Genomic DNA, 14,313 nt, shown 5'->3' with positions numbered 1-14,313 from the left:
TAAAATCTCTCGTCAAAATCTGTCTGCGTACGAAGAAATTAATTTAAAGTATGGGAATTCTAAAACGTCCTCCCGGCTCACTATGTCCGTGGTTACATTTCCACACAGCCTCGCTTTCGATGCTTTCAACTTTTCTTTACTTTAATGGTCAGAACTGGGAAACTAATCAGAACTTGACCGTCGTATTGATATGTGAGAACTTTTGGAAGACCAATGAATGCATTTAGACTAGTTTTCTTTGCCCGACTATTCACTTTAAAGGTTTCTGAAAACATTAATAGCATCAGAAAATATATATTGATGGCCTAAGATGAGGTTACAACACCAAACATATGCAAGATTTCCTGTGTAATATATGATAACAGTTGAGCTTCATTTCGCTGTTTTGCCTTCTGGTGCAGTGATAATCAACTAACGTGCGGTATTTAGGACAATGGCGGGAAACATAAAAAGACCTGCGTTATGAAAATTCATATTTTATTAATTTGAATTAAATTGTTCAGAAAGTGATGATACATGTAGTATTAACGGAGTATTTATGGTTGGTAAATAACTTTTTCGACTCTACAAAATTATTGATCTTGTTGTACATTCCCATTAAAAAATTAAAAGCCGTTTCAGAAAGGTAATGGGCCTTTATGACCAAAACTGTTACAATGAATAGACAGCACAAGAAATGTCACACCTAAATCATTATACCTACTAATATATCTACATTGTAGATAAAATAATGTTTTTAATGTAACTGCTTATGAAATTGGAGAACAGCAAAAACCAATAATCCTGAAATAAAACGCAACAATGCTTGGACTTCATGAGTACCCATTCTCAGCTTATCTGTTAACACAGCCTGTCTTTCAAATTAGGTCGAGCAACTCCTGCTATAAAAAATAGGTCACAGGGATAACCGCTGCATAAATCAATGTCATGGCGACACCTAAGAGCACAGCGTCACTCACCTCAAAAACACATGTCATAACAAAAAGGGTTCATCAATATGAAAGCTAGCACAAATCTAGGTCACAGAACACCTGAAATACAAATCTAGGTCATAGTTATATGCCACCCAATTTAGGTCATACTTACATCCCACACAAATTTAGAACATAGTTACATCCCACACAAATCTAGGTCATGGTTACATCCTACACAAATCTAGGTCATAGTTACATCCCACACAAATCTAGGTCATAGTTACATCCCACACAAATCTAGGTCATGGTTACATCCTACATAAATCTAGGTCATAGTTACATCCCACACAATTCTAGGTCATAGTTACATCCCACACAAATCTAGGTCATGGTTACATCCTACACAAATCTAGGTCATAGTTACATCCCACACAAATCTAGGTCATACTTACACCCCACACAAATCTAGGTCATGGTTACATCCCACACAAATCTAGGTCAAAGTTACATCCCTCACAAATCTAAGTTATAGTTACATCCCACACAAATCTAGGTCATAGTTACATCCCACACAATTCTAGGTCATACTTACATCCCACACAAATCTAGGTCATGGTTACATCCCACACAAATCTAGGTCATAGTTACATCCCACATAAATCTAAGTTATAGTTACATCCCACACAAATCTAAGTCATAGTTACATCCCACACAAATCTAAGTCATAGTTACATCCCACATAAATCTAAGTCATAGTTACATCCCACACAAATCTAAGTCATAGTTACATCCCACACAAATCTAAGCCATAGTTACATCCCACACAAATCTAGGTCATAGTTACATCCCACATAAATCTAGGTCATACTTACATCCCACACAAATCTAAGTCATAGTTACATCCCACATAAATCTAGGTCATACTTACATCCCACACAAATCTAAGCCATAGTTACATCCCACATAAATCTAAGTCATAGTTACATCCCACACAAATCTAAGCCATAGTTACATCCCACACAAATCTAAGCCATAGTTACATCCCACACAAATGTAGGTCATAGTTACATCCCACATAAATCTAGGTCATACTTACATCCCACACAAATCTAAGCCATAGTTACATCCCACATAAATCTAGGTCATAGTTACATCCCACACAAATCTAAGCCATAGTTACATCCCACATAAATCTAGGTCATACTTACATCCCACACAAATCTAAGCCATAGTTACATCCCACACAAATCTAAGCCATAGTTACATCCCACACAAATCTAAGTCATAGTTACATCCCACATAAATCTAGGTCATACTTACATCCCACACAAATCTAGGTCATAGTTACATCCAACACAATTCTAGGTCATACTTACATCCCACCACAAATATAGGTCATGGTTACATCCCACACAAATCTAGTCATAGTTACATCCAATAAATCTAAGTCATAGTTACATCCCACACAATCTAAATCCACACAAATAAGCATAGTTACATCCACACAATTAAATCTAGTCATACACATCCCACACAAATCTAGCAGTACATAGTTACATCCCCACACAAATCTAGGTCATAGTTACATCCCACACAAATCTAGGTCATATTACATCCCCACAAATTAGTCATATTACATCCCACAAAATCTAGGTCATACTTACATCCCACACAAATCTAGGTATAGTTACATCCCACAACAATTCTAGGTCATACTTACATCCCACACAAATATAGGTCATGGTTACATCCCACACAATTCTAGGTCATACTTACATCCCACACAAATCTAGGTCATAGTTACATCCAACACAATTCTAGGTCATACTTACATCCCACACAAATATAGGTCATGGTTACATCCCACACAAATCTAGGTCATAGTTACATCCCACACAAATCTAGGTCATACTTACACCCCACATAAATCTAGGTCATACTTACATCCCACACAAATCTAAGCCATAGTTACATCCCACATAAATCTAGGTCATAGTTACATCCCACACAAATCTAAGCCATAGTTACATCCCACATAAATCTAGGTCATAGTTACATCCCACACAAATCTAAGCCATAGTTACATCCCACATAAATCTAAGTCATACTTACATCCCACACAAATCTAGGTCATACTTACATCCCACACAAATCTAAGCCATAGTTACATCCCACACAAATCTAAGTCATAGTTACATCCCACACAAATCTAAGCCATAGTTACATCCCACATAAATCTAGGTCATACTTACATCCCACACAAATATAGGTCATGGTTACATCCCACACAAATCTAAGTCATAGTTACATCCCACACAAATCTAGGTCATACTTACATCCCACACAAATATAGGTCATGGTTACATCCCACACAAATCTAAGTCATAGTTACATCCCACACAAATCTAAGCCATAGTTACATCCCACACAAATCTAAGTCATAGTTACATCCCACACAAATATAGGTCATGGTTACATCCCACACAAATCTAAGTCATAGTTACATCCCACACAAATCTAAGTCATAGTTACATCCCACACAAATCTAAGCCATAGTTACATCCCACACAAATCTAAGTCATAGTTACATCCCACACAAATCTAAGTCATGGTTACATCCCACACAAATATAGGTCATGGTTACATCCCACACAAATCTAAGCCATAGTTACATCCCACACAATTCTAGGTCATACTTACATCCCACACAAATATAGGTCATGGTTACATCCCACACAAATCTAAGTCATAGTTACATCCCACACAAATCTAAGCCATAGTTACATCCCACACAAATCTAAGTCATAGTTACATCCCACACAAATCTAGGTCATAGTTACATCCCACATAAATCTAGGTCATACTTACATCCCACACAAATCTAAGCCATAGTTACATCCCACACAAATCTAAGTCATAGTTACATCCCACACAAATCTAGGTCATACTTACATCCCACACAAATCTAAGCCATAGTTACATCCCACACAAATCTAAGTCATAGTTACATCCCACACAAATCTAAGCCATAGTTACATCCCACATAAATCTAAGTCATAGTTACATCCCACACAAATATAGGTCATAGTTACATCCCACACAAATCTAAGTCATAGTTACATCCCACAAATCTAAGCCATAGTTACATCCCACACAAATCTAGGTCATACTTACATCCCACACAAATATAGGTCATGGTTACATCCCACACAAATCTAAGTCATAGTTACATCCCACACAATTCTAGGTCATACTTACATCCCACACAAATATAGGACATGGTTACATCCCACACAAATCTAAGTCATAGTTACATCCCACACAAATCTAAGTCATAGTTACATCCCACACAAATCTAAGCCATAGTTACATCCCACACAAATCTAAGTCATAGTTACATCCCACACAAATATAGGTCATGGTTACATCCCACACAAATCTAAGTCATAGTTACATCCCACACAAATCTAAGCCATAGTTACATCCCACACAAATCTAAGTCATAGTTACATCCCACACAAATCTAAGTCATAGTTACATCCCACACAAATCTAAGTCATAGTTACATCCCACACAAATCTAAGCCATAGTTACATCCCACACAAATCTAAGTCATAGTTACATCCCACACAAATCTAAGCCATAGTTACATCCCACACAAATCTAAGCCATAGTTACATCCCACATAAATCTAGGTCATAGTTACATCCCACACAAATCTAAGCCATAGTTACATCCCACACAAATCTAAGCCATAGTTACATCCCACACAAATCTAAGTCATAGTTACATCCCACACAAATCTAGGTCATAGTTACATCCCACACAAATCTAAGCCATAGTTACATCCCACACAAATCTAAGCCATAGTTACATCCCACACAAATCTAAGCCATAGTTACATCCCACATCAAGTCATAGTTACATCCCACACAAATCTAAGCCATAGTTACATCCCACATTAATCTAGGTCATAGTTACATCCCACACAAATCTAAGCCATAGTTACATCCCACATAAATCTAGGTCATAGTTACATCCCACACAAATCTAAGCCATAGTTACATCCCACATAAATCTAAGCCATAGTTACATCCCACATAAATCTAAGTCATAGTTACATCCCACATAAATCTAGGTCATACTTACATCCCACACAAATCTAAGCCATAGTTACATCCCACATAAATCTAAGCCATAGTTACATCCCACATAAATCTAAGTCATAGTTACATCCCACACAAATCTAAGCCATAGTTACATCCCACACAAATCTAAGCCATAGTAATGACAAACTAGTCTATGAAATAGTAATGATACGCAAATCTAAGTCACAGTTACACCCGCCATACAATCAGAGTTATATCCGAATTATCACTCTCGGAAACACAGGGTCTATACTCCACTACGCTCTGTGGATATCTGACGATGTCGAATTATGATTAGTATTTTGTCTGACTGTAGATAATTCGCAAGTTAGCAAAATAAAACTGAGCCACGATTTCAGTCACGATCAGTTTTATCAGGAATCACATGTACTTTACTGAAACTCTCTAATACTTTAAGACACAGCTTTTCAACCGAAACATCAGAGAGGAAATAATATATACTAGACTGTCCGCCAGACTCTAGGATATTGAAAAAAATACTAAAATTTGGCTTGAGTTATTTTTGTCTCTACTACATGTTATTGTCTTCAAACTAGGGGGTATGATCTAGTGAAGACCTCTGCTAAGAAAGTCTTATCAACAACTTAGGCTCTGGTTGCCATTCTATGGGGATATGATCTAGTGAAGAACTCTGCTGAGAAAGACTTATCAACAACTTAGGCTCTAGTGGCCAGTATAGATATAAACCTGCAAGGATTCTCATTTAGTGATCACTTGCAGATAATTCTACATTACGTTGGCTGTGTGCGTTGGTTTCATCAATTGACATTATACTGTTACCAGATCCATGGTCTAAAAAACGGCTTGGTGAAGAGAGTTATTTTTATTTATCCCGTAACTATGCATGTTTCACAATGAAAAACCCATGTGATAAATTCCGTAGCAGTTCGAACACCTACGTCGCCTCTGATTGGTCAACTCCAAGATCTTTTGATTCCGATTGGCTCTCAAATTCGGGTTACTTTTCATAGCGCATTTTCTTTTTGTTTTTTGTTTGTTTGTTTGTTTGATTAATCAACGTCTTATCAACAGCTATGGTCATGCAAGGACGGCCTCCCATGTATGCGGTGTGTTGCGTGAATGTTGTGCGAGGTGCATGTTTTAAGAGACTGCGGTATATTCATGTTGTGTCTTCTTGTATAGTGGAACTTTTGCCCTTTTTATAGTGCTATAGCACTGAAGCATGCCGCCGAAGACACCAAGCAACACACCCCACCCGGTCACATTATACTGACAACAGGCGAACCAGTCGTCCCACTCCCTGTATGCTGAGCGCTAAGCAGGAGCAGAAACTATCACTTTTATAGACTTTAGTGTGTCTCGGCCAGGGGACAGGACCCAGAGCCTTCCTCACACGGGCGAACGCTCAACTCAAGGCCAAAAGTGAGGCAGTGCCAAGGGAGGCATTAGGAAAGATAAAGTCAGTTAGGAAGAAGAGAAAAGATAAGATCCTAAATGTAGTCGCCTTTTACGATCATGCAATAGGGGCAGCAGGTACAAGTCTAACGCCCTACCTGCAGGGCCAGCATTTTCTTTTAAATAGCATTGTATATTCAAAGTATTAAACAATAGATTATTTGCTCTCTATTAAGGCACTATATTTGATGGCGGGAAGATATCACTGCAAATTGTATGGTGGTAAGTTTCCCTGAATGACGACGAGAAAATGGTCACCACGGTATAAATATAGAGTTAAAGTTATGGGATAAATAAGTTCCTCAACGCGTGACTGTTGTTTATCATGTTTATCTAGACTTTCGTTAGTTAATTTTCAAATCTTTAAAAGACACTCGTTAAAGCTCGTGTCTTTTCAAAATTTGAAAATCAACTAACTCGATCGATTTTTGATAAACATGATAAACAACAGTCACTTATTGGGGAACCTTTATTTATATTTCAATCAAAGCAACAATGTAAGAATGTTTTGAATATGTATACCAGTAGGTTATAGTATTATGAGTGGTTGTCATTTTATTCGCAACGAAGTGTATACTGGAAGGTTGTCTGTGTGTCTGTCTGAAGACGAACTCCTCCGAAACTACTTGACAGATCATTTTTTTATATAAAATTTGTTACATAGAACATAGAACAGACATAAAGGGGTGTTGAGTATACTATAGGGTTCTGCAATATCCCCAATTAAAGGCAAACAAAAATTCAAAGTTTCTATAACAGTAATATTGTACGAATTTATATCAATGGCATACGAGGATGTTATAACACCAAACGAATGCAGGATTTCCTGCGTAAAATATGTAAACAGTGAAGATTCATTTCGCTATTTTTCCGTCTGGCGCAGTGATAATCAACCGACGCGCTATAATATTCGACTTGAAATGTGTTCAAAGACAATTAAACGTATCATATATACAGTACAGAATAAGTTGTTAATAAATCTCCTTTCGCGTATAGTGGATTCAGACATATTTTGTAGAATTTAATTAACTTTGGTATTGCTATATATATGGGATCCTGGTAGACGTGCACCTTGGTTCTCCTGAGATTTGATTATGGTGCACAATTATGAGAATATTTCGGTTGTGCTCTTTTAGATTTGTTTTTTTATTTTATCAAACTCACTTTAATGGTTTTATAGGCGTTTGATTGCATGTAATTCCCCCGTCTAATGCAGAATGTTTATAAGAGGCCTAACTGTGTGTACCAAAACTAATATGGTCATCGTAAGTTTCTTCACTACTTGACTTACGATGTAAGAAGCAGTTGAGATTGACTGTATTTGATTGTACTTACATTAAGTCGTCATTCAAAGTGTGAATCAGCTAAACATAATACACTGTTTATCCATTCGTTTTCGCGAACGATTTTTTTAACTTATTGAAAATCGCGGAAAATCGAAAGTTGAACCATATGAGTCGAAATCTGCGAACGTATATGGCCATAAAAAGTCATAAGGAATAAAAAAAAAAGTGAAAATAAGCTGGTTTGCAGAAGTTAATTATTGACCTTCATTTATCATCTTCTCACCTACTCAGTAATGTTATTTCTTTCATACCTACGGGTGTAATACTGGCTGGTCTAGTGCAATACACTCATATCGCCTGAGGCTACCCATACAAATTAAAGCCACGTGACGTCAAGGCGTCTACCAAATTTCTATTTCCTCGGTAATTTTTTGTTTTTTTTTTTACAAACTTTACTGGTTTTACTATAAAAGATGCAAAGAACGGATTGTGTTGAAAATATCACACAATTTTTCATTTATGGAAAAATGACTTTCAGTCGTGGATTTCTTCGAATTTATTTCAAAATGGCGGGATATTGTAGTTTTAAAATTGCAATAAAACGTCGAGGTATGAAAGAAAAATACTCTTTCAAGCCTCGGGTTTTACCACATTTTGTGACCCTCGGATAGAATATCCCTATCCTTCATATTCACATATGAAAGAGTCTTATAGTATACAACGATTCATCAATGCATTCTAGTCCACAATTGTTCAAATGTGTCAATGTAAAGCAATAATGATTCATTGTATTTGACATTTGTCAAAAGGGTTAAAACAAGCAAACTTATCTTTTTTTTCTGTTTTAAAAGAAACACTTACTAAGGTGAAAAAGTATATTTTCTGTGAATAGCTGGCTATTTTTCGCCGGGATAATATCTCTAAATTTCACCGTATTTGTCACTGGACATAACATTTGGGAAGTATTGATAAATAAGTGAATTGTATCAACCTGCCCAGCTAAATCGTGATATTCGCTTTTATTCACTTTTTGTGGGGATTATCATAGCTATCCTTGACACACCTTTCAAAACACTGAAAGATTTTGACATACAGAATGAATACAAAACAAACTTCTTGTCTGACCAAAATGGCGCATTTATACCATTACATACAATTTCTCAGATCCTTTGGTACTTTGTTTTGGGGAATTATTTTGTGTCTGAAAGGATATCTGATACGATTACACACAGGTATGTAAGCTATCGTGATTTCTGAAATTAGTTTTGCTTTCAGTCACAAAGTTTGATATGTCAATTTGAATGATTTAAAAAAAATGAAGACATGGAGGTCCATTCATTTATGTTTACATATTTTATTACATCAAAATATTTAATTAAACTTAATCAAAATAACATGTTAACAAACAAAGGTATGAAATACATTATGTGTACAGTACTGTACATAGTAAAACATGTCCGTCGCAGATATGCTTAAATCAATTCATTCTGAATGCTTAAATCAATTCATTAAGTAGGTTCGAATCGTACGGTGGCTGGAAAAGGACATGGAAAAAATGATAACGTTATTGTGTGTCAACGCAATAACCGTTCACGCGCAATAACATTACATGTGAACACAATACTATCGCGTGTGAACGCAATAAACGTTGTTCACACGCAATAACATTACATGTGAACACATAACTATCGCGTGTGAACGCAATAAACGTTGTTCACACGCAATAACATTACATGTGAACACAATACTATCGCGTGTGAACGCAATAAACGTTGTTCACACGCAATAACATTACATGTGAACACATAACTATCGCGTGTGAACGCAATAAACGTTGTTCATACGCAATAACATTACATGTGAACACAATACTATCGCGTGTGAACGCAATAAACGTTGTTCACACGCAATAATATTACATGTGAACACAATACTATCGCGTGTGAACGCAATAAACGTTGTTCACACGCAATAACATTACATGTGAACACAATACTATCGCGTGTGAACGCAATAAACGTTGTTCAAACGCAATAACATTACATGTGAACACAATACTATTGCGTGTGAACGCAATAAACGTTGTTCACACGCAATAATATTACATGTGAACACAATACTATTGCGTGTGAACGCAATAAACGTTCATACGCAATAACATTATATGTGAATACTATACTATTGCGTGTGAACGAATAATGATTGCGTGCGAAGGCAATAGTATTGGATGTTAATAAAAAAGTTAATGCGATCACCAGTAATATTTACTATACACAAAAAATATTGCGCGTGAACGCGTGTTACGTTCAATAATATCTATTTGTTCGTATCCTTTCTCAGCGATCCCAGGACCTTTACAGTATAAGAAGAAAAAGGTCGTGCACACTATGATGCCTTTATAAAGCTTATTCTTACTAAATCTTCAAAATGGACTGTTCCAACTTCGAAGAGTTCAACTTTTGTCTTCAGGAGTGAAAGAATTAAATAATTGTACAAGGAAAAAAAATAAAAGACGGAACACGACAAAACAGCTAGAAATATACATGTACTGTAAACGTACATATTTTAGCGTTTATAATATTTCACAGCATTTCGCGCTGGGATGTTTTCGCTAAAATTTGATTGAGCCTGTTGCTTTGATATTTTTCAAGTCTGACAGGGTAATTATTTATTTCAGGAATCCATGATTGCGCTAACATATTTGATTGAACCAAAATAAGAACGTTTACATGTACTAAGTAGGTATAGGTTGGAAGGCGAAAATATGTATCAAATAAGTTCCAATATTGATTATAGAAGGGAGCTTCAGTATTGAATGAGTTGAACAATATATATATAGAATACTCTGTATTCAACAAGACATCTATTAACCAAAACGAATGTTTATATGACTATTTTACTCTAAAAATATAATAGAAAGTCTTCGAGTTGAAGAAAAGAATATGTTAGTAACCTTGATAAAGACGACTTAAATTCAATAAGGAGCTTAGAGGCAATTTGACCTTCGATTGTGAATGAAAATAAGTCTATCACGTACATTGATCAAATTTGAGCACTTTGATTTGATTCGTGTATACATATCATAATATAACAAGTTTATAGAAAAAAATAAAACCTTTAAGAGTTAGTTAAAGACATATATGTGAAGTACAAAATATACCATTTGAATTTTAAAGCAATCTTCACTCCAAGGTTCCCTGCACCTCAGTAGCTCTTCTCGACACTCCAGAGGTTACTATCACTGTCGTTATATCCACTCCTGACCTATTTCATAGTAAAGCTGAAGGCAGCTCATGAGAAAGAGACTTATTTTGAAGAGTACAGAAAGCGTCGCCCAAAACGACAACACTGTACCATTGTTTGGTCAACTGATTTCCTTTGATTAACAACAAACGAACAAGTTATCTATCTCATCTGTTGTCTTTCACATATCTTTCCTATTACTACGACACAATGCGGGAGTCGATATAACGACAGTGGTAGTAACCTTTGGAGTATCGAGGATGCTCAATAACATTAAATACTGCTGAAAAATAGAAAAATACTTTCGTCGTACTGTAGACACATCAATACATCGTACAATCACCATCACTACATGTACAAGTTCCAGGCAATTAAAAATATAAATGTAAATTAAAGACTTGTTTTCGATCAGAAGCTGAGAGATTCGTTAGAACTAAAGTCAGTAGCACCCTGCGGAAATAACTTGTACCAACTGAGCGTGTGTGAATGCTGACCAAGGTCGATGCCGTCTAATTTAATAACGGTCTCACCCAGACACAACTTCTTGTCAAAAGCACCTTGTCTGGCCCAGATCTTCACCTATTAAACACAACAAAGATATCTTATAATCTCGTAGATGTGCGCCCATTTGTTTTCAAGGGTATTATGCCACCATATTATGCGGCAATTGACTTTCAGAAACCGAGGGAGGAAAACTAATTTATTTAATAGTGAAGAAAGTACAAAACATGTTTAAAAGGCGTGATCACTAAAAAAAACCCACAGCGGAATTATCTAGGGCCAGTAAAGAAAGCATTTACAATGAATTGGTTAACGCGTAATGGCCAATGAAAACAAATTACCAGATGTTTACGAGAGATGAGCAATAATGTATTTGTCGAACATATAAACACAAATTAATGGAGTAAACATTTAGTTTGGAAAAAGGAATCGAGGACATAATACTGTTCATGTCAACATAACAAATGTCAGTGTAGTATAAAATCTACGTCTGCATCAATAAAATTCTGTATTAACGGTAGCGATGAATACTTCTGCAGTTGTTCATCATTCTTCATATATAGAAAAACAACTTCTAGTAAGGTCGAACGTTAATTACGGAACAGTACCACTTTCACATACAAATTCTACATTTAGTCATGTCGATAAAAGACACTTGGATAGTGCACTATATGCAAACTACGTGCAATTTAAAAAGTAAACATTTGTATAGACCAGGGAACAGTTGTATTAAAATTTTAAAAAGTGAGAGATAAACAACATGTTAGTATGTTCAAGTTACTTTGCAGAAATGAAAAGTCTCCAAACAAGAATAATAATGTTAAGAACAACTGTTGATGTTGAAGTCCCATCATGTCCATTAAGTTATAAACTATATCGGTAGACAAACTTTGGTATTTTCCCCAATCAGAACATAATGGCCTTAGGTAGAGCGGTATAGTAGTGTTGTATAGTACTCAATTTTGCCGAGAGATACTTTCGCAATTTCCACTTATCGCGCATTGTATAACTGTCTGTGTCAGTCTCTTCATGAGAATTTAAAGTTCGCGCGAAAATTTAAATTAACTTAATTGCAAAATACTGAAATTCAGTCCCTCTCGGTAATGATAAATAAAAGTTTTGTGGAAAAATTACCTTGATATGTCTGCCGTGGATGTTGCAGGCAGAATACTTGATTTTACGATTAAAGGAAGGCTCGTATGAAGCTTTACTGATCGATGTTTTCTTTTTCTGAATGACCTTTGAACCTTCCACTAAGTACGTCTTCACATACGTATCTGAAAGTAAAGATAGAACGTTATTCATATGCTGCAGTGTAAGACTATTACGATTCGATGTTGAACGTGTATACGGAATTGGGTAACACCAGGAAGAATTTAATGACTGGATATAAGCTGCTTCATTTTCGTGGCAATGTATTAGTCGTTCGTGAGACATTTAACATTTAGTCTCACTAAAATCTAATCAGCATTAGTGTATCAATCCAGGAAATATAATACTGCCATATCTAATATGAAACCTTGATATAATAAGTGGTTACAAAACACGATTCTTTAAGTAAAAATATCAATAAACATGCATGAATTATGTTGTAAAAAAAGTAAATTGAACTTGTATATCAAATTACGGTTCAATATCACATGAATGTTAGCATGCCTTATTCTCTCTCCAGGAGACGTTATATTGTGTATCTAACCTGGAGGTGCGTTTTCACTCTCCCTCAGGAGCCCCGTCACACAGATAATGTCGATCTCTAGTTTACCCTGGGTCACCGTCAGGCCCAGACGAATATCACCACACACTGATTGTTCTGTAAATCAAATAGTTCATTAGATATTAAACACTTGATGCCTCGTTCTGGAACAAAAACTGCAACAGCTGGTGAAAACGTTACCGGGCAGGTATGTGCTGTTGAGACTCTAACGCATGCCGATTACTAAAAACACACTAACAAACCAAATACAGTTTACAGAAAATCTCGGTCTGAGCATTAATGTTTTATGTCTGATTTTGGTGATAGAACGTTTGCATTTCTGGTTATGCTTATTTCATTTACATAAAATATCTCCATGCGCAATCACAGCAATACGCGAATAGTCGTGAACAGTTATAGGTGGAATAAACTCATTATATATGCACCGTACGAAACTGGCACACCGCCACCAGTATGATAGTAGACATCCACATCCGTCAACTGTAAAGCATTGAAAAGACTTATCATGGAGTTGTGCTTGGATTTAATACCTGAAGCAGGTTTAGGTGGTACTTGAGCTGGGCCCAGCATTGAGGCTACATCATCGCCATCTGGGGAAGAAGATCCAAACCTGAAAACAGATTTAACAATGGTATCAGATAATCTACAGACTCATACTTGTCGACGCTGTCTGAAGCGTTGTCTTCTACTGAGACAGTGGTACGGCCATTTGTAGGGTATAGTATTAGGAATTTATCACTAAAAAATAATTCGTTTTCATACATCGCCTTCTGAAAATAAAATGAAACACTCATCTGTATGAAAAGTTTCAAAACACTAATGAAGACAAGTCAAGTTATAAGAAATTCTGTTGTGTTTTTAGTTTAAAGAACATATTTCAACATCTTATGTTATTATGACCAATCTGTATTACATAAGAACCAATCCCGTAGACGATGTAATGGTAATTGCAATATTTGTTCCTCACCTTTTACCCATGTCATCCAAATCCGAGTTGTCCTCGTAAATACTCGCCCCTGTTTCACTACACGTGTTTGATCGCGCTGCGTTGCCTAATTCTAACATTTGTC

At 36.1% G+C, this 14,313-nt stretch overlaps 1 protein-coding gene across 2 annotated transcripts in view; it reads right to left on the bottom strand.

The window, feature by feature from the left end:
- Positions 1–9,123: 9,123 nt before the first annotated feature.
- LOC138325885 (regulating synaptic membrane exocytosis protein 2-like) overlaps positions 9,124–14,313 on the bottom strand; it is a 77,478-nt gene continuing 72,288 nt past the window's right edge. For both annotated transcript variants that reach the window (XM_069271862.1, XM_069271863.1), the window contains 5 exons: positions 14,211–14,313; positions 13,774–13,853; positions 13,226–13,339; positions 12,664–12,806; positions 9,124–11,607 (listed from right to left, as the gene is read on the bottom strand). In XM_069271862.1, the coding sequence (XP_069127963.1) occupies positions 11,437–11,607; positions 12,664–12,806; positions 13,226–13,339; positions 13,774–13,853; positions 14,211–14,313 (611 nt within the window). In that variant the 3' untranslated portion in view covers positions 9,124–11,436. The remainder of the gene's footprint in view (positions 11,608–12,663; positions 12,807–13,225; positions 13,340–13,773; positions 13,854–14,210) is intronic.

Source organism: Argopecten irradians, chromosome 6 (assembly GCF_041381155.1).
Source record: "Argopecten irradians isolate NY chromosome 6, Ai_NY, whole genome shotgun sequence".
In the NCBI taxonomy this organism is placed as follows: domain Eukaryota; kingdom Metazoa; phylum Mollusca; class Bivalvia; order Pectinida; family Pectinidae; genus Argopecten; species Argopecten irradians.
This window is presented reverse-complemented; position numbering and strand designations above follow the sequence as displayed.